The sequence below is a fragment of the Eleutherodactylus coqui genome, chromosome 2 (genome assembly GCF_035609145.1).
Source record: "Eleutherodactylus coqui strain aEleCoq1 chromosome 2, aEleCoq1.hap1, whole genome shotgun sequence".
Lineage (NCBI taxonomy): Eukaryota > Metazoa > Chordata > Amphibia > Anura > Eleutherodactylidae > Eleutherodactylus > Eleutherodactylus coqui.
The window spans coordinates 18,457,543-18,483,738 of record NC_089838.1 but is presented as its reverse complement, the minus strand read 5'-3'; the positions used below and the strand labels follow the sequence as shown (position 1 = coordinate 18,483,738).

Sequence of the window (26,196 nt, the reverse complement as noted above, 5' to 3'; positions counted from 1 at the left end):
TGTAGTCTCCATACCATTCCCCTGTATCTACCACCTCCCTCCTACCATGAGAGGACAAGGTCTACCACCACTCCATGGAACCCCAGACTCACAGACCGTGCAAGGCACAACATATATACATATGACATGGATACAATAAGACCATGATGTACTCTGCTGGAGATGTTAGTAAACATGTGGGGGATTAGATGTAACCAATGTGTCCATTTACATCCTTTGTATCACATCAGCCCGATGGCTGGGGCAAAATCCGGAATACAGAGACGTTAAAGGGAACCTGCCACCTGGGAAACGGCTTGCAATCCGCCCCCGTAGCGTTCCGTCAATCCGCCCCCGTAGCGTTCCGTCAATCCGCCCCCGTAGCGTTCCGTCAATCCGCCCCCGTAGCGTTCCGTCAATCCGCCCCCGTAGCGTTCCGTCAATCCGCCCCCGTAGCGTTCCGTCAATCCGCCCCCGTAGCGTTCCGTCAATCCGCCCCCGTAGCGTTCCGTCAATCCGCCCCCGTAGCGTTCCGTCAATCCGCCCCCGTAGCGTTCCGTCAATCCGCCCCCGTAGCGTTCCGTCAATCCGCCCCCGTAGCGTTCCGTCAATCCGCCCCCATTGCGTTCCGTCAATCCGCCCCCATAGCGTTCCGTCAATCCGCCTCCATATCGTTCCGTCAATCCGCCTCCATAGCGTTCCGTCAATCCGCCCCCATAGCGTTCCGTCAATCTGCCTCCATATCGTTCCGTCAATCCGCCTCCATAGCGTTCCGTCAATCCGCCCCCATAGCGTTCCGTCAATCCGCCTCCATATCGTTCCGTCAATCCGCCTCCATAGCGTTCCGTCAATCCGCCCCCATAGCGTTCCGTGATGTAACACAGCAGGGCAGACATGATAGTATACAAAAAAAGTTTTTACAATCGTAGGAAATATTACTTTAAAGGCTGCGCGCCGATTATGCTGAGCTGCCGCCCTGAGTCAAAGAGGAGGTGCCATGAGCCCTCCGAATCAGAGCGTCACTGCCTAAACCCCGCCTCCGCTCAGGTCGTAACATCAGCGTTGGTACGCCAATATCTCCTGTATACCCCTCGAGTCATGAAGTGAGGTGCATGGACTGCGTATGCGCCCAAAGATGGGACGTGCCGCGATCCGTGTGTGACATCATCCAAAGGAATGGAGGTTCGTATTCGCGTGTCTCGCAACGCACAGATCTCGCCCGTGTGAAGGCGGCCGCAGGATGCGGCGATGCAGATTCGGTGGCTCTTCTCTAAACACGTGATTTTATTGCGCAAAGGTCATTTAACACCATTTAAAGTTCTTTCACGTAAACTTTTTTTTGCACGCATTTTGGTTGCGTGTAAATCAAGTAGGACCAAAGAGCCCAACAGAAATTTATGGGAGGTGCGCAAATGCCTGCACAATACGCAAGGGGATGCGGGAAACATTGCGGGCAAACTGCGGGGAAAAGATCACATCTGGGCCTCATTCGCCTAAAGAGCCTTTTAAATCGGGATGGGGGAGGGTGCTGCACGCTCCTATGAACACGCCCTGCGGGCACAAAAACGTATAGTACTGTGCGCAGAAACGAGCGTAAAACAACCGTGTTGGAGACTATTTCCGTTAAAAACGGGAACAAAAATGGCGCAGCAAGCGGCGCTCCTTCGTCCTGTAAATACCAGCGCAATTTACAGACTGGCCTGTTCGGTCAGGGGGCGCCGTTTTCCTGTCCCTCGAACACAGAACTTCCTAAACTTGATGCTAATTGGATAAGAAAGTTACGGTATTGTTACCGAATGGCGAGCGTTATGCGAATGGCGGACTTTCTGGAGGTTTTTGCGACCGCTCACACGCAAAAAAAAAAAAAAAGTCCTAAAAGTTCTACAGCACATTCTACGCCCCCCTAAGCGGTGCCATGACTATATACAACTTCCCCCCTCCCTTTCAGGGAGTTACAGGCCGGCCAGGAAGGGGTTAATGACAAGTTGAGCCTTGCGCCCCACCTGTGCTAACACTTCTGGCACCTGGGACCCCCCAGCCCTCCGTTAACCCGTGCGCTGCCGCCGCCCAGCAGCTGCAGCGGGGTGTCGTACATACTTTGTGCCGGGCTCCCCCATGATGAGCAGTGTACTGTCCTCACTGTGACCATGCACACCAGAAGATGGCAGCAGCATCATGTCCTAGAGTGTCCCCGGAGCTGGAGAGAGAAGGAGGGAGGAGGAGGAGGGCTGGGGAGACAGGAAGCAGGGCCGGGCCTGGCAGCCGACGCTTCCCCTCCAGCACCGACCAGCAGACATCTTGCATCAGCCGCCACCAACCATGTCGGTAAGTGGAGCAGAGCTGGCTCTGTGCTATCCGCGATGACAAACCCCTCTCTGCTACACCCATGGCACAGCGGTGACTATACTTGTAGCCCGAGCTGAGATCCTGCAGGTCAGCCTCTGGGGGGCGCATGGAGCATCCGGGCTGGGGTCTCACAAGTACGCCCTGCGTTTACGTGACCGCGATGCGCCTGCAGATCACGCTCATCCGTATTCGTGTGCGCAGATGCACCGTGTTTTTGCGTAAACCTTGATTTTGTGCGTGTGTAAGCGGAGCGTATATGCAGGTCGCGCAAATTTACGTAAGCCCGCTGGTTTCAAAGATAGGTTGCATATTTTTTTTCACGTGATCGCGTGACAGTATAGGCGCAGGTAAATGAACCCAATGGACTCACGGCGTAGTCCACATGTAACACGCGGTGAGCGAGGCTGTACAGGAGCGGCAAAGTGGAGGAAAGGTTGAAAAATCTCATCCGTGTGATGCAGAAAAAAATTGCGCAAAAGCCAGGCGGAAACTGACGTGTGGTGCGGAACGTAAATATGTGCCAATGCTATGGCTGTTTACACTGCCGGACCCAACGCTTCTCAATGAGGGGCGGATCCCACCAAATGAAGCGGATACCCCACAGCGAGCGCGCCGTTAGGGGCGATCACGCAGGCTGTAGCTATACGGGCGAGCGTCCCGTCAGTCGGGAAACTCAATCTTTCGCGGCGGGATTTCTGCCGCTGGAAGCCCGCATAGGATTGCGTTAACAAACTTCGCGCGGCAAACCGCGACATGTTCTATTTCTGTACATAGAAACGTCACTCACCCGCCGCCGGCTCCGGTCTGTGCATGCGCCGTCTGCCCGGCAAGCCGGCACATCAAACAGCCGCGGGCGCAGGTGAATACGCGCTGGTCCCTGCAGGTGCTCGGGTCCCGCGGCGAGAATCCTTGCCGTCGGATCCGACCCGCCCGTCTGCAGGCGGCCATACATATATATCATTTTTAATTTTTTTTTCTACGCTAGTGCGATGCAATTTGCAAGAAAATCGTATTACGGAGGACTCGCTCACACGGGCGCGGAATTTATGCCGCTGTTAGCGGCACAAAAAAACGCAACTCTAGCTGCTGAAAATCATAAAAACGGACGACTGTTCTGTGCTGAAATTATGAGCTTCAGCCGCGATCTTCGCGCGCTGAATGGGAGGGACTGAAAATATGCGCTGCTGAAGAGAGGGATGAAGGGATCCCCTGGGGCTTCCCTTCATCCCTGCGGGTTTAGCGGCGTGGCATGACTCCCATAGGAATCATCCGGTTCTGAGGCCGGGTTCACACGGAGCGGAATGTCCGTACGGAATGTCCACACAGCAATTCCGTCCGCGGCTCCTAATCCCAGGATTAGCCGGCAAAGTGGACGAGATTTTGCACAAATCTCGTCCACATGCTGCGGCCGAGCCACACGGAAATGGACAGGTTTTGGTGCGGCCCTTCTGTAAGAATTCCGCTGGAATACCATCCCGTATAATCCCAGCCTAAGGCTAGGTTCACACAGGGCGGATTTGCTGCGGTTTTTCCGTTGCGGTTTTGCCGCAGAAGAACTGCTTCTGCGGCAAAACCGCTTTAAGGCCTCATGTCCACGGGGAAAATCAGGCCCGCTACGGATTCTCCATGGAGAATCCGCAGCGGGTCCCTCCTGCCCCGCGGACATGAGGGATGAAAATAAGAATTAACTCACCTCTCGCACGCTCTGGACCTTCCCTTCGCTGCAGCTTCATCTTCTCCCCGTCGCGGCCGGATCTTCTTTCTTCGGCTCGGCGGATGCGCAGGGCATGTCGGTTACGTGCCCCGCGCATGCGCCATCCCGAAGAAAAAAGATCCGGCCGCGACGGAGAGAAGATGAAGCCGCGGCGAAGGGAAGATCCGGAGCAGGTGAGTAAATTCCTATTTTAGGTCTCCCGCGGAACCGGACGGCTTCCATAGGCTTTAATAGAAGCCCGCGGGAGCCCCGCACGAAAATGGAGCATGGTCCGGATTTTTTCATGCTCCATTTTTTTTAAAATCACTTTTATTGACCATCCGCGGGTATTTATCTACCCGCGGGTGGTCAATGCATCCCTATAGGATGCGGATCCGCGGGCAGGAGAAGAGTTAAAATCCGCTGCAGATTTTAATTCTTCTTTTGCCCGTGGACATGAGGCCTAAGGCTGGGGTCACACAGGGCGGATTTGCCGCGGATTGCCGTTGCATATCTGCACTGCGGCAAAACCGTTGCGCTTGCAGTGCAATGCAGCACAAATGAGATTTGCCAAAAAGCTGTTCTCACAGGACGGATTTTTTCCGCACAGCCGCAGTGCGGAAATGCAACTGCGTCACGGTTTTAAAAGATGCAGCGTGTCCATTCTTTGATCTTTTCCGCAGCGCTTTTTTGTCCATAGACCTCTATGGACGCAGCCAAAACCGCACCAAATACGCGACAAAAGTAAAAAAGCGCTGCGGAAAAAACCGCTTGCGGATTTTTCCACACGAAAATCCGCAAGCCCAAATTAACCTTTGAAGCGGTTTTGCCGTAGAAGCAGTTCTTCTGCGTCAAAACCGCAACAAATCCGCCCTGTGTGACCCTAGCCTAAAGGTTAATTTTGGCTTGCGGATTTTCGTGCGGAAAAATCCGCAAGCGTTTTTTTCTGCAGCGCTTCTTTACTTTCTGCCGCGTATCTGGTGCGGTTTTGGCTGCGTCCATAGAGGTCTATGGACAAAAAAGCGCTGCGGAAAAGACAGAAGAATGGACATCCTGCGTCTTGTAAAACCGCGCCGCAGTTGCATTTCCGCTCTGCGGCTGTGCGGAAAAGATCCACCCTGTGAGAACAGCTTTTTGGCAAACCTCATTTGTGCTGCATTGCACTGCAAATGCAGCTGTTTCGCCGCAGTGCGGATATGCAATGGCAATCCGTGGCAAATCCGCCCTGTGTGACCCCAGCCTAAGGGGGGGTTCACACAGGGCGGATTTACCGCGGTTTTGCCGCAGCAGATCCGCCCGCGGCCGCTAATCTCGGGATTAGCCAGCCATGTGGATGAGATTTCTCAGAAATCTCGTCCACACGGGACGGCTAATCCGCTGCGGTAAATCCGGTTGAAACCGCGGCCGCCGCAGCCGCGGTTTCAAAAGAAGCAGCATGTCTATTCACTTTTTTTTTTGTTTATTTTTGTCGTGGCCGCGCTCTCCTCTATGGAGTGCCGGCCGCAACGGAAAAGCATGCGGCCAAGCCGCTTCAAAGCCGCCGCGGCTTAGACCGCGGCGGTTCTCCCGGCGAAAATCTCACGATTTTTGCTGCGGCCAAACCGCGAGATTTCCGACGGGAATCCGCCCTGTGTGAACCCAGCCTAATAGTCACATTTTGTTACTCGGCGAGCTTAGCTGCGCACATTCTCTCGTGTGAAGGAGCCCGGACCAGGAATTCCCATGTGAAAGTCGCATCTTTTGTCAATAGGAAAACGTTACAAATCTCATTGCACGCGCACAAAACTCTCGTGTTCCCGCGGGGGCCATCTTTACCTCGCCCACAGGAAAGAACGGGCCTGTTTTCTGACACGCTGCAATTTCTTTACCTCACAGCATCGCGGCGTGTAGAAGCGCCCATGTAAACAGACCCATGGAGAAGAATGGGGTCTACTTCGGTGGGCGCTCTATGCTTCTCGCAGCACGCACAACGCCTATACGGTACACTAACCCGTGTAAACACAGTCACACTAGAGGGAATCCCGGGTTTTGCGCGTTGCGAGACGCCTAAAACATGCCCAAATATGAACTCCATTCTTTTGAATGGAGTCTTACACACGAGCGATGCTGTGAGGTAAAACATCGCTGCATGTCCTATTTTTATTTTTTTTGCGTCCCCCCGAACGCATCGCGTCAGACGTGTCGCGTGCCGTGTGATGTGCGTGCTGTGTGATGTGCGTGCCGTGTGATGTGCGTGCCGTGTGATGTGCGTGCCGTGTGATGTGCGTGCGATGTGATGTTGACATCAATAGGAGACCCTTGCTGATCCAGGTGAAACAGGTGTGGGGGATCGGAAGTTCACCAAAGTGATGCCTTAAAAGTGTCTCGCAGCCGCGGGTAAAGCGCACGTTGACAAGCGTGGTATGGGGCGGGGTTTCTCAGCCCAGTTCCGCCCTCACCCGTGTGCAGGTAGCCTTGGGCCGCTTTCACACAAGTGGTTTTCATATTTGGTCCGTATAATAAGCTAATATAACATGGCCGCATCTAATATGACCGTTTTTAATAACGCAGCATGACCTCTTATTCGCTCACTTGTCTCCGTATTTTTTATCTTATCTTTTGGGCAAATACGGAGCGGCAGAAATATAAAATATCCGAAGGCAAATACTGGTGATATACGCCTGCCGTATCCGCCGTAATACGCATCACACGTTTCAGACATAGGACAGACACCTTTAGGGTGTAGTTACGCAGGCGATTTTTTTTTTTTATTTATTTTTTTAATTTTTTTTTCTTCTTTTTACTTATTTCCCCCCTCCGATTTCCGCGCGTTGCGTGATGCGCAAAAACCACATAAACAGAAACCTTTCTTTTCATTGGGCCCGTCCTGTTTTTAGGCGACATCACCCATTAATCCATGCAGACCTTAAAGAAAATGGCGTCGCAGAACGCATCGCACACGTGTAAAAATCGTGGCTTTGCAGGACTGATAGCGATGGGGTTTCTTAGACTGATCTCGCCTTCGCCCCCGTGTAAACGCAGATTTCGCTCGGATGATTATCGCGTTCTGCTATGGGCAGGACTCCTGGATTAAAGGGAGCCACTATTTTCAGTGAGTTTATTTATGAGCGTTTTTTTTTTTCTTGAAGCAATAGTCTGAGATAAAAAAAAAAAATCGCCGCATATCCTATTTTAGCGCAATTCCGCACAGAGAATCGCCCATTAAGTGTGATGCGATAAATTGTATTTATTTATTTTTTTAGTTAAAATAGAAAAAATTTGTACGCTCCTGTAATTTAAGTGTTCCCCCACGCTCATGAAAAACGTATCGCACTCACTGAAAAAAGCGCAGGTTCCAGAATGGGATATTGGTGGGAGTTTCTTCGACTGATATCGCCTTCGCCTGTGTGAATAAAGCCTAACGACACGATACGACACGCAGGGCGCACTTTTTTGCCTCCGTAGGCCGTTCTTTTAAGAATCCATGGGAGCAAAAATAGAACAAGCTGCAACTTCTCTACCCTGTTTCCCTGGAAATAAGACATACCCTGAAAATAAGACATAGCATGATTTTCTAGAATTTTTGAGGATGCAAAATGATTTTTCAGGCTTTTTGAGGATGCTTGAAATATAAGCCCTACTCCAAAATTAAGCCCTGCTAACAGTTAATTAAAAAAGTCAATTTAAATAGCGTCCAGGCAGCTATACATGTAAAAAAGTTAACCCTTTTGAATCCACTGTCTGACGTCTAAAGACATTCTGATTGAAGGCTGTACAGCTCCGATGTCGGAAGACGTCCAGCAGGGTATTCTTACTGTAGATTACTGGCCACTCTGTTGTCGGGGCCTCTCCAGCATGTCACATACTGCAGCACTGGCTCTAGCCAGCAGATGGCGCCATTGTATAATGGCAGAAAGAGAAAGCCTCCTAGGAAACCCTAGGCGGTCATGTGCAGTATATTTACCGCGCCGTCGCTTAGCAATGATGCGGATCCCTGCAGCTCGTATCCAACATAACTGCGTATGGGCAGAGGGTATATCTACAACCATAGAGCAGAATGGGCTCTATGTCGCAGACATCCGCCGTAAAAGACAACATTCTATTTTCCACGAGTGACTATGCCATAAAAGCCTCAGATCGTAATATCCCGTTAAGAATCAACTCGTAAACAGCGCTGACTTCCAGTATTTTTTTTTTTTGCCACTTTTAGCCGCCCGATGACAGTTGTGTGTGGCCGTACCCTTAGGCCACCTGCACACCTCCGAATTTTCATTGCGGAATCCGGGTCCGGTGTCCACCCTAGGTTGCGCAGCAAATACCTTCCATAGGATGCTATGGAAAAGCGCTTTTTCCTGCCCACGAGTGGAAATCAATTGCGATTTTCCGCTGGCGGGGGGTAAATAACAGCATGCTCTATTTTTGTGTGAGCTACATACTGACGGCTTCGATTGAACTCAATAGAAGCCGTCCGTCCTGCGGCCCTTCCGTCCAACCTGCGGACCATGGCAGAAAGGTTGCAGGACCCGCGTCATTGCCTAGCAATGGGGCGGGTAAAACTGTACTGCAACAGCATATCCGCAGCACAGAATAATGACAGGGTACGCAGGGGTTACCGGCCTGGCACAGGGTCAGATCCTGCATCCGGAATCCAATCCGGTCGTGTGTAGCTGGCCCAACTTGGTGAGAAAAAAATGATACTGCGGTAACCCAAGGCTAACATCCATTTTATCAGATTTTCAGTGGAGCCTGGCCTTAGGGCCTCATGTCCATGGGGTTCGGGGATTCCGCACACGGAAGACCTGTGAGTCAGTGCAGAAATGATTTTTAAATGCCTGCCGGCGGTCGACTTGCCAATGCACCGCGGATCATCCATGTGGAAGAAAAATTACAAGCCCACCTCCTTGCTTGGTCTCCAAACAACGAGAGAGGTATCTGTCTACAAATCCGCAATAGAATCGTTCACTTCCATAGAGATCAATGGAGCCCGTCCGCATGGAATCCACGGAAGAATGGAGCGCGCTGTGAATTCTTTTCCGCCCGGTGGATAGAGGTGCGAACGCTCCATGCCTTTCTATGGGCGGCTTTTACTGTGGATCTTCTACACAGGTGCTGATCGTGAATTTCCACAAATCAAATCCGCCCGTGGACATGAGGCCTTATGCTACCCCTACACGAACCTGATGAAGTCTGTGCAGTAGTAGTCTTCACACTGCCGTCATTGGCTGGAACTGCTCACATGACCCGCACTTGTCAGCCAATGCCGACTACCGGTGTACTACCAATGCACAGTGCGCGTCAAGTAGTCAGAAGTGGCCATGTTGGTTTGTTGGGGACTTGGCGGTCGCTTTAAACGGGTTGTGCCAAAACTGACTTTTATCACCCATTGAGGTGATAAGTCTGATTGATAGTGGTCTCACCGCTGAGACGCCCCCACCGATCCAGAGAACGAGAGCCCCATCTCCTCCTCCTTGTGGGCTCTGCAGTGAAGAGCAGAGTCTCCTGCTGGTTTTATAAAAGAATCTGTTGGCTTGTCATTTTTAGTCCTTTTTGTTTTTCATGTACATCCACTGAACGGCCACTTTATTAGAGCCCCCATCTAGTAGCGTGTTGGACCTTCTTTGGGCCTTCAAAATCGCAGCAGTTTATCCTGGCGTAGATTCCACTAGCTGATGAATTCATTCTATTTGCCCATCTTGTAGCTCCTTCTAGATGTTCTGACCGCCTGACAGGAAGGGGTCATCTCTTCATGCTGCTTGTGTCAAATCCTGACCTTCCATCATCACGGTGCAACAGAGATCTGGATTCATCTGACCACATTAGTTGGAGCACCAGCATTGTATTTGGCTGCAATTCTTTTCAACTGCGCGGAACCTATTTGTCAGACTGATTCTTGACATCCTGCTTTGACCCCTTTCATCAACAAGTTGTTTACATCCACATTTCGATGGATGCTTTTTCTCGATCACAGCATTCTCAGTATACTCTCCACTTCACTGCATGACCCCCCCCCCCCCCCCCCAATTCAGCGGTCGGCAGTGAAATCCTGGCCCTGGCAAGTCTAGCACTGATGACCGGGCCTTGTTGGAAGTCGCTCAGATCACTGGTTTTTCCCATCTAATGTGCATCCACCCTAAAGCTGATCCACAGATAACCTGTCACCCCATTTTATTCTAAACTCCGAAGTCATGAGTGTAATCTCCATACAGGGAAGCTCCGGAGTCTGTAATAAAGTGGCCATTCAGTGCAGTTGTATAGCCGTTGGTCTTACTCCCCCATACCGCTATAAGAGCCCCTCCAGACTGCCATGTTTTTGGGCCATGGAATCCACAGAAACATAGTATAAGCAGCCAACTTTTCACATGGACCAACAGCCTGTAAGAAAAGATGACTTGCACAGGCAATAGTAGGGCATTCTGTATAGGGCACGCAAGTCCCAAATGTGGTCCGATGTTTTTGTAATCTAATTCTCGTACAGCACGTCTGAATGAGGCTGAAACATGTTCTCTTACGCAGATGTATCGTCTATGACCAGATACCGTATTCTTTCATGAACCTCCAATCCTCCGCCGCTCCTGTGCTGACGCTTCCGGGGTTCCCTATTGCTTTTTGTTCATCCGGCTCCTTCGATGACATCAAATTATGTCAAGACATCATCCAGGTGAACACAAACCAACAGGGAACCCAGGAAGCGTCGCCCCCTCCGGGAGCGGCTGAGCATTGGTAAGGCGAGTATTACTACTTTTGTTTTATAGTATTGTGAGCGGTTTATAAAAAATGTTATATGGCTGGAAAAACCCCTTAAAAATACTCGCATGTATTAGGTCTACAAGGCAGCCAACTGGGTAGGTCCTAGGGGCTCCCCTCCTCCTATTACGTGGGTATTGGATATAAGAATTGTTTGGAAGTTTGTATATAAAAAGTTTGGGAAAACATGTATATATGTATTAGATTGAAGCGTCCCCATATGGACACTGGATGGAAAAATCCAGTGATCTGTGTGACTTCCATCGAGGCCTGGTCATCAGGGCTACAATAGCCGGGGGCATGATATCACTGCCAACCGCTATTTCGGTTTTCTCATGTAGCGGTGTAGAGGGTATAGCGAGAAAGTATGATCGAGGGAAAACATCCAGCGAAAGAGGATCTCCTGTGGACAGAGACAACCCGTCGGCATTCTCCTCTGACCACTTGGGTCAAGAATTGTTCTGAAGAACAGGTGGGGCACAATCGCAGCCAAATACAACGCTGGTGTTTTAACTAGTGCACAAGTCATCGTTCCGTTGGACAGATAGGGGAATTCAAGCAGACGGCCAGTTCCAGCTCCATTGCTGGAAACAGAAAGATGAGACTCCAGTGGGAAAAACGGCACAAAAACTGGATGACTGAACAGTGCGAGAAGATTCTTGAGTGCTTAACTCGGAAATCTTCGGTGCTCTCATTGATATGAATGGAGCGCAGTGCGCCTGCCCCACCTGTGCTTCCCACACAGCCCGACTTGCACTTTGTTCGGGGTCCAACTCGGACCCATTTCTCATGATCAGTGGAGGTCTCACTGGTTGGACCTCCACCGATCAGCTAGTTATTCCCCGTCCTGGGGATTGGAGATAACTTGTAAGGAACCGGAAAACCCCTTTGAGCTCCTTTTACACGGCACAACCGTCAGGAACTTCAGTCTCAGCGATCATCGATCAGTCTCTCGCTGCATGCATTCACACAGCACAATTATCGTACGCGCCGTGTGATCTAACAAGCGATTTGTACAATCATGCCGTGTAAAAGGGGCTTTATTGGGCATTCCGATTGGCGTAGGTTTTGGCCGTATATTCCAAGGATGCACATGGCCCCATAATAGCCTATGAGGCTATTCACATGGCCGTTATTTCACGTGGACCATTTTCAAAGTGAAGAATGGGATACGCAGCGGGGTGTATGTTGGACCGCACACGGGCGGGTGCAACGCATATACAAGGGTGAAGCTCACGCTGCTGTAAATGTTTGACCGTTTTTTCTGTTGGTATTTGCTGGGCTTCGAAAGAGGATGGTTGATTCCTCTGTTTTAAAGAATGGAGTTCTGATAATAGTCCATTATATGTCGGTGAGGTTCCGACCATTAATTCGGCCACTTCTGCACCTTCAAATAGATATTTATGGAGCAGTCTGCTCAAATGCTAGGCCATTGCTCCACACACGTCCACCACAGAGACCTAGCAGTTGGTGAGAGCTCTAGTGGTCAGACCCTTAGCGAACAATTTTATGGCTATCTTGTAGACGGGGGTTGAAGGCCTATTGCAAAACTACCCCTCTGAATGAACCAGTGGATGCAAATGCCTGCCAATATTGTGGCTAAAGGGACAACTGCACCACTTTTAAGATTTTCATACTTGTGTAACTTCCTTCTATGATAGGTAAAAGGGGAGCCCCATTATCTTTTTTTCTCTCCCGTAGATGTCAAAGTGGAACTTTACAAAGTTCAAGTAATCTTCAATCAACTGCACCGACTGACCCCTTTATTACAAACCCCGACCCTTTCATGATTGGAGCTTCCCTGTATGGACATTCTCCCCGGAGTGCAGCAAAACTTGACACGTTTTAAGTGGAACAGTTTCGGTGGGAATCCACATTAGAATGGGAAAATCCAGCGATCTGACGGAATTCGAGCGAGGCAAGATCATCGGTGCCAGACTAGCCGGAGCCAGTATTTCAGAAACTGCCAACCTTGTGGGGTTTTCTCGTGCGACGGTGTCAAGAGTATACCGAGAATGGTATAAGCGAGGAAAGACATCCAGCGAAAGGGGAGCCTGCGGACGGAAACAACTGGTTGATGAAAGCGGTCAGAAGAGGATGTCACAAATCGTTGAGTCCAACAGCCGGTGCACCGTCGAGCAAATTACAGCCGAATACAATGCTGGCGCTTCAATCCTTGTATCCGAACGCACAACACGGCGCTGCTTAGCACGGATGGGCTATTACTGCAGACGACCCGTCCGAATGCAATTGTTTTCTGAGATAAACAGAAAGGCAAGACTCCAGTGGGGAAAAATATACATTGGGTTTATGTATTTAAAAGGTCACTAAACCTAAATGCATGCACAAACTAAAAAGAGTCCTGAGCGGACTCCATTATACAGGGTTATTCAAAAAGAAGGCGCAGAATTGGGGATTTAATTACAAACTACAAAAGAGAAGTACACAATCCACACATTCCTGAAAAGAGGAAGGGATATTTAAATTTATTTTTTTTATGACACACCAGTAAATTCGATTTCACTATTGCCTTCCCTGGCAGCACCGTAGGAGTTAACTCCATTGGCCCTATAGAGACAGGAAACACAAAGGGGTATAATAGCCCCGCCACCCCTTAGTGTTTTCCCAATCCCTATAGGAAGTGCGCGATTATCCGTGGCTGGCAATGGGGGTTGAGTAATTGGCTGTGGAAATGACAGTTAGCTTTCCTTAGCACCTTAAGCTTCTCTTGTCTTCTCTGAATGCAAGATTTACCGCATTCTCTTGTAAAGTGGGAGTAGTGTGTTATCAGGCGGCTTTGGTGCTCCCACAACTCACCGTCTAGCCGTCCTGAACCGGGAACCATATTTGGTATGGGCAGCGACGTTGCCAAGTCAGTGCATGCGCGAAGCGGAAGCACTCCGAGGCTCTTCCAAGATGGTGATGTCCATGGTATACTGGCGCTGTAAGGTAGGATGTCCTGTGAGTAGAAGCCTGGATGCCTTTGATAGGCTGCAATTTGGTTCAATCCTTTAGGCATCTCCCACATAAGACCTGCGTTGAATGGTGAGGTAGGAGTCTGTTCTTCTATTGCTGACTGTGTTGCATGGTGTGTTCTCTCCCTATAGTTGTGTAGTCAGGAACGCCCCCTGAGTTACTTGATATAGAGGAAGTAAAATCCTATTGTTTGAGTTCTAGATACTCGAGTCAGTCCTTATCCTTCTCCACTTAGGGTGGTGAGGATGCTGCTACAAAAACAAAAGAAAAACCTCAATCTACAAATTGTGCCATATGTAATAAAATAATAAGTTCCCCCCAAAAATTGGTCCTACACTAAGAAAATAGTTACATAAAAACATCCTTCACTTATGGATGAAATAAAAACGCTAGTCTGGCAAGAACTACAGGCTTCCCTATCCTCAGTGTCTTTACCTGCTGTACCAAAGACATGTGCCCCGCCGCGAAAAGAAGGAAAATGGGATCTGGCGAAATACCGTCATCTGATTCAGAAGAGGTCTGACGAGTTCCTAGAAGAAGGTGAATTGAGATCAGACAGGTACTTTGGAGGAAAGAAAATATTTTTCATCAGACGACATGGAGGAATTTGTTAGGGGCGGTACGAAGCACGAAGGGATGTAGAAGAGGTTGCTGACACGAACCGTTCAAGATGAAATGTTTAGTGGCCGGCGATCAAATAAAGAAAAATTTGCATTTCCAAAATGTGAAAGTAGTAATTCCTGTTTATTTAGAAATCAAGGAATTATTTCCATTTGATGATGTGAAAACCAGATCATAGACGGGTATTCCAAAGATTGACATCTAGGTAGCGAAAGTAACCCAAAAGACGACCTTGCCATTTGAGGATGGGTCACAACTCAAAGACCCGATGGACAGTTCGAAAAACTTAATGAAATCTTGGTAGACCTCAAGCTCACTCCTAAAACGAATGTAGATTCAACTTGTGTAGCAAGATCCATGTTCCGTTGGCTGTCACTTAGAAGTTCATCTGAAGGCTAGTACATCTAGAGAAGATATTTTGGAGTTGATTCCTCTGTTACAGAAAACAGCTGAGTCAGTAAGAATTGGGGCAAGATTGGCGGTTTTATGTAACACTGCCAGATGTTCTTTATGGCTGAAGATTTGATCAAGAGATACAGTGAATTCCAAGGTGAAGATGTATTTGGTCGCACACTGGAGAAGGCAGGTTGTAAGAAAAAATCCTTAACAGACCCTTAGGTTGTCAACAATTCTTTCTCTAGACAACAAGATAACCTTAACTAGCAAAGTGAGAGCTTTCCTAAATTAGTCGTTGGTTCCAAGAAATTTTAGGAAAATTGAGTTTTTTGGAACCCACATCCTGTGCTAACCATCACCCCTCCCCGATGCAAACCAAAGATGTTGGGGTGCACTGGTGGCTCATCAGTATTTTCAGGTCACTTGGAAAAAGAAAGTTCAAAACTATATCTCAAATGTCCGAGAATTGAAGGCGGTCCTGGAATCCCTAAAAGCAGTAGAGCTCTCCTGTGTAAACATGTATTCGGACAACATAACTACAGTTACCCATCTAAGACATCAAGGAGAAACCAGGAAACGAAATCTAATTCTATCCAGAAAAATATCTTGCTAGGTCGAATCTCCTCTGCTTTCACTAACAGCATTACATCTCACAGATACAAGAGTAGTGTATATGCAGACTGTCTCAGCAAGGAAAAAGTACATCCCGGGAATGGTGTCTAAACGATGCGGTATTTCATCAAATCAAACAAAAGTTGTGTCTCCCGGAGGTAGACCTGTTTGCAACAGAGAGGAATGCAAAAACTCCTCAATTTTTGATCTTACATCCAAAAGAAAACTCTCTGGGAGTAGATGCCTTGTCTCACAGATGGACTATCTAGCTGGCCTATGCGTTTCCACCTCTGCCTCTACTTCTGAAGATTCGACAAAAGGTAAATTCAGAAAAATGAGTTGATTTATGATAGCGACTCGGTAGCCAAAGAGGAGCTGGTTGGGCCTGTTAACCTGCAAATATCGGAACCTCTAATGTTACTAAAGATGCTGAATTTATTATTTCAAAGGCCTATTTTACACCCAAACCCTCGGAGGCTTTGTCTGAAGGCCTGACTTTTGAGGGGTCAATCTTGAAAGCTAGAGGACTTTATGAATCTGTGATCAAGACAGCAGCATAGCTGAGAAGAGGTTACTAACGCCATTTATAACAAAATATGGAAAACCTTTTGGAATTTGGGCTGCAGAAAGTGCTCCAGACCCATTACTACCCGGTATCGGCAAAGTCCTTGATCAGATTAGAGGAAGGTCTGAAACCCAGTACATTTGAAGGTTCATGGTTTTTGTCCCTTATCAGGACTCGGCAGAACATCACTGGTTTAAAGGAGTCTTAAAGGCTGCTTCCAGAATTGGGCCAAAGGTATCTAATGTCATTCCTCCTTTTGGACTTAAATTTAGTACAATGGCTTATCCAAACATCCATTTGAGGCTTTGATCAGCGGATTGATCACTCTCTGTTTTTACCATACTGTGGACCCAATAAGGGGAAAAATATTTCAAAAAGAACATTATTCAATTGGATAAAACGATGTATGTGTAAAGCCTACAAGATTTAACAAAAGTTGAGAGCCCATCCTACCCCATTGGTATCTGTCACTTGGGTGGAAAGGGCTAGCACATCGATGGAGCAAATTTGTAAGGCGGCAGCCTGGTTTTCTACACATACCTTTTTCGAAACATCATAAATTTGACCTACCGTCTAATAGACTTTTCGTTTGGGAGAAAAGTTCTCCAGGCAGTAGTGATCCGTCTCCCTTTACCCCCCCGGCTTTATGTTCATTCGGCATGTCTTCTATGGTGCTATCATAGAAAGCGATGGAGAAAATAGAATGTTCTTACTAGTAATTCGGGTTCTAGGAAGGCCTTCCATGACGGCACACTTATTTCCAACCCTGTCTTGGTGTAAATAAAGTATTAAAGCATTTTTGATGGTGTGGTCCTTTATAAAATACTGAGGGGTTGGGGAGGAGCTATTTAAACTTTGTTTTCTGTACCTATAGGGCCAATGGAGTTAACCCCTATGGTGCTGTCATGGGACTATCTAGAAACCAAGTTATTGATCAGAACTAATTCTATTTTCGACCCCACTGAAAAGCTGTTTCTTGTTTACAGTTTATAGGAAAATGGCGACCTCCCTCCCCCCCACCAGGAGAAATCATTTTTGTGTGCTTGAGTTGGCTACATATACGCCCATTGTTCAAGTGCAACATGAATTCTGGCATTGATCCTAAGAACGGCCGCCTCGTCACAAGCAAGCGTTGTGGCAGAAAATGAAACTTGCTGATATGTCATAGACTTTTTGAATCTTCCTCTTTTCAGTGATTTAAATCCCCAAATCTGCTCCTTTTTGAAAAACCCTGTATTATATGTTACAATATGGGGGGACTTGTTTTTTTAGATTTTGTATTTTTTGCCTTCGCCCAACGTGTAACTTGAGGCTCCTGGGCCACTCGGCAAAATGCATATTGGTTCCCCCACCAATCGTTGACCATTTAAAGTACTGCTGTTGTCTTCAAAGGGTTGTACCAAAATAAACCTTTATCATCTTACCCATAGGATAGGTGAAAAGTCTGGTTCTTGGATGTCACTGTAGAGGCCCCTGCAGATGGGGTCTGCCGGAGATAGCCGAGCACTAGTACACGGTTGTTTCTGTCAGCGCCATTGAAATGAATGGAGCTCGCATGGTATGTGCAACCGCCACTCCATTCAAGCTGACATCATTGGGGGTGGGTGCAGCGAGCTTGCAGTGTTGAGAAGGAGGGACACGGGACCCCCATTCTCGGGATTAATAGAGTTTCAGCAGCGAGACCCCCACCAGTCAGTCTTTTATCACCTATCCTGTGCATAGGTGAGTAAAAGTCTATTCTGGTACAACCTCTCTAAGTATCAGAGTTGACATTAGGCCTTCTCAGGAGCCGGGTACTATTGCCTCTACCGCACTTGTGTACCCAGAAATTTCAAGTCACATTTTTTCATCGTGTGCATTGTAGTTCTCTATTGTTATTTCCCCCCAAAATAAGACCCTGTCTTATATTATTTTTTTGTCCTAAAAAAAGGCACAGAGTCTTATTTTTGGGGATTATCTTAATACTCTCCTCGCAGGCGCCGCCCCTGTCCCTCCTGCTGCTCTCGAGGCGCTTCGGCAGTCGTCCTTAGCTCTGAAAGAGTATTCTCTTCCTGGTAACGTCGGTTGAATACTCCGCCTCCAGCAAGAGAATGCTGTGATTGGCTCAGGATCGTTGCCTCAGCCAATCACCGCTGGCGCTTGATGAGCCAATCACAGCCATTCAATGAAAGGCAATAATAAAGTTATTACAGTTTGGCTGTTTTTTTTTTTTTTTGTAAAAACGGGTCCTCCCAGCTCCCCACAAGCTCCATGCCCGCAGCTCTAAGTCTCCGTCGTGACCTATTGTTTCCTCGCCGCAGCAGCCTGTGACATCCCGTACATAAATGTGATGCCTCATTGTAGACATTGACAAGTACAAGCATTTGGCTGTCTCCAGTAGAGATGAGCGAGCATACTCGAAAGGGCAATTGCTCAAGCGAGCATTGCCCTTAGCGAGTACCTGCCCGCTCGAGAGAAAAGGTTCGGGTGCCAGCGTGGGTGAGCGGTGAGTTGCGGCAGTCAGCGGGGGGGAGAGAGGTAGAGAGAGATCTCCCCGCTCTGCCCCGCAGCTTCCTGCCCGCCGCCGGCACCCGAACCTTTTTTCTTGAGCAGGCAGGTACTCACTAAGGGCAATGCTCGCTCGTCACTAGTCTCCAGCAATCCCATTGAAGATGAGCGTCATGGCACCACACACGCTCGACCGTCACTCCATTCAATCTCCACCTTGCTGTGGGGGTGCATAGAGCCTGTAGCGAGTAGGAAATGGGGACATGGGTCCCCCTTTCTGTTGGTCGATGAGACCCCCCACTATCACCTTTCTGATAAGTCAATTTTGGTACAACTCCTTTAAGATAACTTTGTCATAGAAAATGATCACACTCTAATTAAACTTCGCTACCTCTGTAAATCGGACTTTTACAGGCACCGCAATACCAATAGAGGGGTTTGGGTTTTTTCTTATGCGATGACTGGGAAAGGGTTTTTTTTTTTTCTGTAGACTTATTTATATTTAATAATTTTTTACGTTTACTCACAGTAAATCTTTATTAATCTTGTTTATTCCTTTTTTTTTCTTTAGTCCCACTAGGGGATTTGAGCAAACAATTGCCTATACAGTTTGCTTGAGTATTGCAGTGTATTATACATTTACCAGCTTCCATGGCGGGCCGTTGCTCGGGCTCAGAGACATGACGTCCGTTGTTCATGTACAGAAGTGTCTTGTATAAGATGTAGTATGTGCACTACTGGTCACGGCAGTCGTATGATTTGTCGTAACTGATTATTTCTCATTTTTCTTTCAGAAAGAAGAGTTTTTCGTGGACATGACCTGTGAGGGTTGTTCCGGGGCTGTGAACCGCGTGCTCTCTCGGCTGGAAGGTGAGGATGCTTATCGCTTACATGTACAGGCTTGATTTTGCTGCATGGAAAGCTGTCCACCATTGTATCATGTAGCATCCTATTACAGAACCGCACTAAAGGGGTTTACCAGAACTGAATCTTATCACCTATCTATAGGTGATAAGTCTGATCGATGGGAGTCTCGTTGCTGGGACCCCTACCGATCTCGAGAACAGGGGTCCTAAGTCATCCTCACTGCAGGGTCACTGCACCCCTCCACAGTGAAGAAGAGAGTGAATGGAATGGCAGCTGCGCATGCGCCATGCCGCTTCAATGGGACTGCCAGAGATACCCAAGCCTTTGTACTTAGCTACTTCCGTCAGCCCCATCAGAATGAATAGTACTGCGGCCACACATTCTCAGCTATTGCTCTATCCATTCTGATGTCACAGCTGGGGGGTACAATAAGCCCACAGAGGCAAGAAGAGGTGGGAACGGGTCCTCCGTTTTCTGGATCGGTGAGGATCTCCGTGTAAGAACCCCACCAATTGGACTTCTATCACTGGTGGATCTGCGGGACATTAGCAGAAAAGAACACCAGCAGGTAATAGACTCTCTCCACTTTTGTCCTGGGACAGAAGTAACTGGAAGGTCACTTTAAGAATAGGCTTGTCAGTAACCAGGCTTTGTGTGTCTTTATTTAATGGGCAGTACACCTGTGAAACCCACACTTCTAATCTCATCTCCTTAAATGAAACTGGTCATATAAATACCATAATCTAACTTATAGTACTTATTGAACAGGGGCCGAGGAGTCTAGGCTTGTACCTTTTTATACTTCCTGGGCCCCCCATTCCTGCACTATTTGGCCCCTGATCTGTCAACATGACTGCTTTCTTCAGTTAGTGTGTGTGCACTCCCACTGTTCTCTGTGGGAATGTGCATGCATTGACTTAAGAGTCACACTGACAAGGGGTGATAGCGTGAGAATTGGGAGCCTGGTAAGTATAATACATACACCCCTAGACTATTCAGCTCCTGTCCTATAAGCAGCGAACATAGTTTATGTGATGTGATAGGTTCCCTTTAACTGAAACACCTTTTGCCAGTTAGCTCTTGAAGAAGTCATTAAAGGGGGTTGTCCAAGCAAGCAGCTGATCACCCCAAGTTTTGCTCTTGGCACCCCAGTCAGTCACCTGATTTTTGGCAGGGAAAGCCATGGTTGGGAAGCATTTGTCCTATACCAACCACTACCGGGAAAATGTAGTAATACAGTACAGCCACTCACATTAATGGCCCATACCAGGACAGCAGAAGGCCCCCAGAACGTGAGCCGCACTCCATCCTGGGTCGTAGAGGGAGGTCTCGAGGAGAACCCCTCCCTATGATGATCATATACTCTAATAGTGCTCTGGGCACGACCCCTTTTAACACAAAGGTTCACTTTCTCCCTGCATGAAGTGTACAACAGAAATCCAATGAATTCCAATGAGTTCACCTCCTATTTATTGCTACTATAGTTATATTTGTCACCCTCCTTCATCTCTTCTGTATCGGACATGAGTAGACGCAGCCCTCCGGGAGCCAAAGATCAGGTTCGCACTTCACATTGCAGCTTCGCCACGGTCGCAGTTTTAGTGTTTCCACTACGGCTTCTATGGAGTTTTTTCATATGTTTTTTCCCTATAGACTTCACTATGGAAAAACCCTGAGCACACAACAGGCTGATGTGATTGGCTGGTTGAGAATTGAAACACTTCTTAGAAAGCTGCATAACATTTCATTACACAGAAGATTGGATTATTCCTTTGACCCTTTCCAATCCACTGTCTGACGTCTGAAGACATTATGATTTAAGGCTGTACAGCTCCGATGTTGGAAGACGTCCGTCGGGGTTCTCTTACTGTACATTGCCAGCCTCTCTGCTGTCGGAGCCTATCCTACGTGTCACCTCATGCAGTACTGGCTTTAGCCAGCATATAGCGCTGTTGTATAACGGCAGAAAAAGAGTAAGCCCCCCTAGGAAAACCAGGATACAAATTGGATTGGAAAGGGTTAACTACCACCCATTTATCTGGATTTTCACTTTTTTTTCATCTCTTTTCAAGAGCCGTAAGTTGGTTTGTTTTTTTTTGTTTTTTGTTTTTTTTTAAATTGGCAATTCTACCCACTCTAGGACTTGTTTTTTGCAAGACGAGTTGTATTTATAGATGGTGCCTTACAATGTATTGGAAAACTTTTTAAAGGGTTTTTTTTTTGGGTGAAATAGAAGACTAACACAATTGCACCATTTAAGGGGGGGGGAGTTGCTTTCACGGCGCTCATGTTTACCGCAGGTTAGTGCAATTGCAACAATACAATGTGCAGATATATTTTTATTTGTGTTTTACTACTTTCTGACAATTAACCATTTTGTTGGGGAAAAAAATACCATTTTCTGCCCTCTTCCCCCCCCCCCCCCCCCCCCCCCCCCCACTCCGACGTCCTCCTACAGCTATGATAATGGGAAAATAAAAAAGCTATGGCTCTTGGAAGGCGAGTATGAGAAAATGAAAATAAAAAATGACACATGCCTGGCCCTGAAGGGTTAAAGAACATTTAGTTTAGAAACTGTTAAGGAACTTGAGAGGAAGCTCCCTCCTGCCCTCATAGTCACTCTGAACTCCTGATGTGAAGCTCACTTTGTCTTTGCATCTTTGTTTTTTTGCTTTGAAGCATTTGGACTGTGAAGACTATTTCCGGGAAACAAGAAGGTTCTGTTCTAACTAATTCACACAAATGGCAAAGGTGTCCGGAGCCGAACACGCCACTTGGGACTCAATGGCCCTCATTTACCAAACCTGCCTAAACAGGAAGCCTATTCTTGTTGCCCATAGCAACCCATCCTAGTGCTGCTTCCATTTTTCCAAGGAAGTTTGAGAAATGAAAGCTGGTCTCTGATTGGTTGTTACGGACAACAAGAACAGTCTTAATGGCAATTTTGATAAATGAAGCCCAGCATTTGTATGGTGGGATGTAGTAAAGGTGCCCATACGGATTAGACAAAACTTGGACAAATCTTTTGAGTTTGGTGGCAGGTTCGGACTGGATGGACGCCTCTTGATGGCAGATGGAGGATTGAGCATGTTGGACTTCAACATGCCTGATCCTTTGTTCCCATGGGAAAGTGGGGCTTATTCCTCTCTCCCTATTGATATCAACACAAGTTCGACTGAAAGTAGTAGTTGGTAGCTGATTGCCAACCGTTACTTCGTGTGTTTGACCACTTTAACTCTTAAGGACTCGGCCTAGTTTGGGAGTTAAGGACATGATGATTTGGGGGGGTTTTCGTCTCCACTTTTTTCAAAGGTCATAACTTTCAACATAACTATATGATGGCTTATCTCCGACAATTCCGTGTATGCATGCTTGACCATTACTCCATTCACAGAAGCCCCACCGAGCAGACACTTACCCGTATCCTATTGATAAGCCATAGTATCTTGGGATGATAACCCCATTGCAGCTTGGGAAGATGACCGTCAATAGCGTTCTGACTAATCAGCCATTGCTTGAAAAGCCCTATAACGCATGATTGTGTAAGGTCAGATAAAACCTTTCCCATAGCCAGTGACTATCCTGTGTGGCTGGCCATTGAGGGATCTCGTGTCCAGAGAGTGATGTACATTTTAGCGCAAATCTAACCCAGCTTGTAGCCGGCATATATTTCATATTGTGCTGCACGGATGCCTAGAAGATGCGGCAAGTGTATGAAGAGACTTGTGCTGCTTAATCCCTTTGTTACCTTTTTCACTCCCGTTCAGTCTTTACTTAAGCTATCGTGCAAATCATCGGCATTGGGTTGTAAATTCTGTCTGCTTGCAACCACCACTAGAGGGAGCCCACTGCATACTGTGTTGTAACTGAGTCCAATGTACAACCAGTATGCAGAGGGCTTCCCCTAGTGGTGACTGCAGGCATCTAGGATGTTATGTTTTAATGGCTTTTTCCGAGTACTTAACACTGTGGAGCGATGAATATCATTTAAAAAAACACCAATCCTTGCTGCTGCGCTGCTTTCCCCCCAACACCTCCGGCCTTCTGTTTACTTCGGCCGCAGCTTATTTATCCATATAACAACTGCAGCCAATAGGAGCCCCAATATGGGACATCCTTATGTTAGAAGCCCATGTGACAGATTCACGGGATATCACCAGGCCTGAAGACCTGGGGCGCTGATACACTAATCTGGCGCAATGGTAAGTATATTGCTTTTATATAGTTTTGGGCACAGGAAGCTCAAAACTATATAAAAAAATTAACTCGGACAACCCCTTTAAATTTCTATCTTATCAGGGGGTTTGGAGCTCTGTATAAAAAAAAAAGTTACAAAAATGCGTGAAAAAAACTAATCTGCAGAGAATTTGTAGATTGTATATCTATGTAGAGACTGTAAGGCATCCTATAAATGACCATATACTATATACACCCCTAGACTGTAAGGCCTCCTATAAATGACCATATACTATATACACCCCTAGCCTGTAAGGCATCCTATAAATGACCATATACTATGTACACCCCTAGCCTGTAAGGCATCCTATAAATGACCATATACTATATACACCCCTAGCCTGTAAGGCATCTTATAAATGACCATATACTATATACACCCCTAGCCTGTAAGGCATCCTATAAATGACCATATACTATGTACACCCCTAGCCTGTAAGGCATCCTATAAATGACCATATACTATATACACCCCTAGCCTGTAAGGCCTCCTATAAATGACCATATACTATATACACCCCTACTACTAGTCATTGTACGGCTATTGTAGTCCATTTTAGATTGATCTAGTTGTTTCTCCTTCAGGTGTTCAGTATGAAATTGATTTGCCGAACAAAAAAGTGGTGATCCAGTCTGAGAATCATACTGCGGACCAATTACTGGAGACCCTGAAGAAGACCGGAAAAGAAGCCAGACACTTATGTACCAAATAGCAAGGCATAGGAGGAACGGTAAGATGGTAAGTCCTTTACAAGAACTCGCGGCGGTGGTACTTCAACTTATCTCCTACCCATAGGACAGGGAATAACTTGCTAATCAGTGGGGGTCTCACAGCTGAGACCTCACTGATTCGGAGAATTGGGGTCCCGTGTCCCTCATCATCCTCACTATAGACTAACTGTACCATCCGCAGTGACATCACTGTGAATGGAGCGCTGGCCAAACATGCGCGGTCGATGCTCCATTCATTTCTCTGCCATACCCGCTGCTTGCAGGAGCGGCTCTTCATTCAGTCTCCTCCTCACTCTGGGGTGCAGTAATCTCACAGTGAGACCCCCAGTGATTAGCAGGTTATACCTTATCCTATGGATACCAGATAACTTGTAATGATGGTACAACCCCGTTAATAGAATGAGAACATTGCGATCTCTGATAAAATGTAATACAAATGTGCTGTGACCTCTAAAGACATGTTCAGGATCCCTCCAAGGTCAAAGAAGGCACATGGCAGTGTCTGAGCAACTATGTATCTAATGTGATTCAGCATCAGATGAGTGTATTACATGTCCCTGCCTGCCTGCAGGTCTACTGACCCAAACTCCCAGCATCATAGGGATCCATCATAGGGATCCTACGGAACACTTGTCCATACTATGGGCACAAAATTCCACACATAGCACTTTTTCGGGCAGTTTCAGATAGTTCTGTGTGCTCCCCTACCCAACTCCTACCACTAATGGACCTGACAAAGCAGTCGTGCCATTCTGAGATATATTATACTGAATGGCCACTTTTTTTTAGAGACATCGGGGCTTTAATGATTGGAACTTCCATGTTTTCCATGGTTCAATTTAAGGGTAAATCCACATTCTATGGGGGAATCGAGCGATCTGAGCGACTTGCAATAAGACCCGGTCATCGGCGCTAGGCGAGCTGGGCCAGGATTTCACTGCCAATCATTGCTAAGGGAAGCAGAAAAAAACCCTCCAGGGGGCAATAGAGAGTAACCATTGTATCACCGAGCATCGTCTGGCAAATGAATCCAGATTTCTGTTGCACCATGCTGATGGGAGGTTTGGTGCAAGCAGCATGAATCAGTGACCCCTTCTTGTTTAGACCATGTCAGGACCTTTTGTTTGATCGGCGGCAACTCTAATAATTTCTGCAGAACCTACTGGAATCTACAGCATGACGCTACTACCGTGTTTCCCAGAAAATAAGACAGCGTCTTATATTAATTTTTGTTCAAAAAGGTTTACCTTTTTTACATGTATAGCTGCCTGGACACTATTTAAATTGACTTTTTTAATTAACTGTTAGCAGGGCTTAATTTTGGAGTAGGGCTTATATTTCAAACATCCTCAAAAAGCCTGAAAAATCATTTTGCATCCTCACAATTTCTGGAAAATCATGCTATGTCTTATTTTCAGGGTATGTCTTATTTTCAGGGAAACAGGGTAGATGTCTCTAAGAAGGTTACCATTCGGTGCAGCTAATATTCTGGCTTGCAGTGTTTACAAGTAACCACCAGATGGCGCTGATACTGCTGTTTTGTGCTCCAGCAGCTCTGTTTTATATGTTATTAACACTGCATGTTAGAACTGCATATATAATTTCAGATTTTTTGCCATTCCACCATATTTTCCCTCCAGGCCAATTAAATTTGGTGATTTTTTTTTTTTTTTCTTTCAGATGAGAGAATGACCTGCGCTCTGGTAGAGATTTGCCCGTTGCATCCCAACCCTAAAGAAGAGCCTGTGGAGTCGGGGCACCTGTCTGTATCAGAATTAGTTGTACACTACAAGATGTTAGATAACCCAGCTATATAACAGGCAGCGGGTCGTGCAGTGGGAATGGATTCGCTATCTTAAGTGCCTCTGTTTTCCGTCTTTGATATTAGTTTCCCGATGACTAAAATGTATAAATGCATACGAAGCTTGATGTAGTTTGTGCTAATAAAACAATACAGAACGAC

The 26,196-nt window shown here is 47.1% G+C and overlaps 2 protein-coding genes across 4 annotated transcripts in view; one reads left to right on the top strand and one right to left on the bottom strand.

The window, feature by feature from the left end:
* The window catches only part of G3BP1 (G3BP stress granule assembly factor 1), a 28,849-nt gene extending 26,626 nt beyond the window's left edge, over positions 1–2,223 (bottom strand). The window contains exon 1 of the mRNA XM_066590433.1: positions 2,077–2,223. Coding sequence (XP_066446530.1) covers positions 2,077–2,156 — 80 coding nt within the window. The 5' untranslated portion in view covers positions 2,157–2,223. The remainder of the gene's footprint in view (positions 1–2,076) is intronic.
* ATOX1 (antioxidant 1 copper chaperone) lies at positions 2,177–26,196 on the top strand. 3 transcript variants are annotated; one of them, XM_066590436.1, is made up of 5 exons: positions 2,177–2,304; positions 12,443–13,015; positions 19,193–19,268; positions 24,087–24,232; positions 25,914–26,196. In XM_066590436.1, exons 2-4 carry the CDS (start codon positions 12,623–12,625, stop codon positions 24,212–24,214), a joined length of 597 nt encoding a protein of 198 aa, XP_066446533.1. In that variant the 5' UTR covers positions 2,177–2,304; positions 12,443–12,622; the 3' UTR covers positions 24,215–24,232; positions 25,914–26,196. The 3 variants fall into 3 exon arrangements, with proteins under 3 accessions (XP_066446533.1, XP_066446532.1, XP_066446534.1); XM_066590435.1 differs by having other exon boundaries at positions 2,178–2,304; positions 24,087–24,240; XM_066590437.1 differs by lacking the exon at positions 12,443–13,015 and having other exon boundaries at positions 2,203–2,304; positions 24,087–24,240.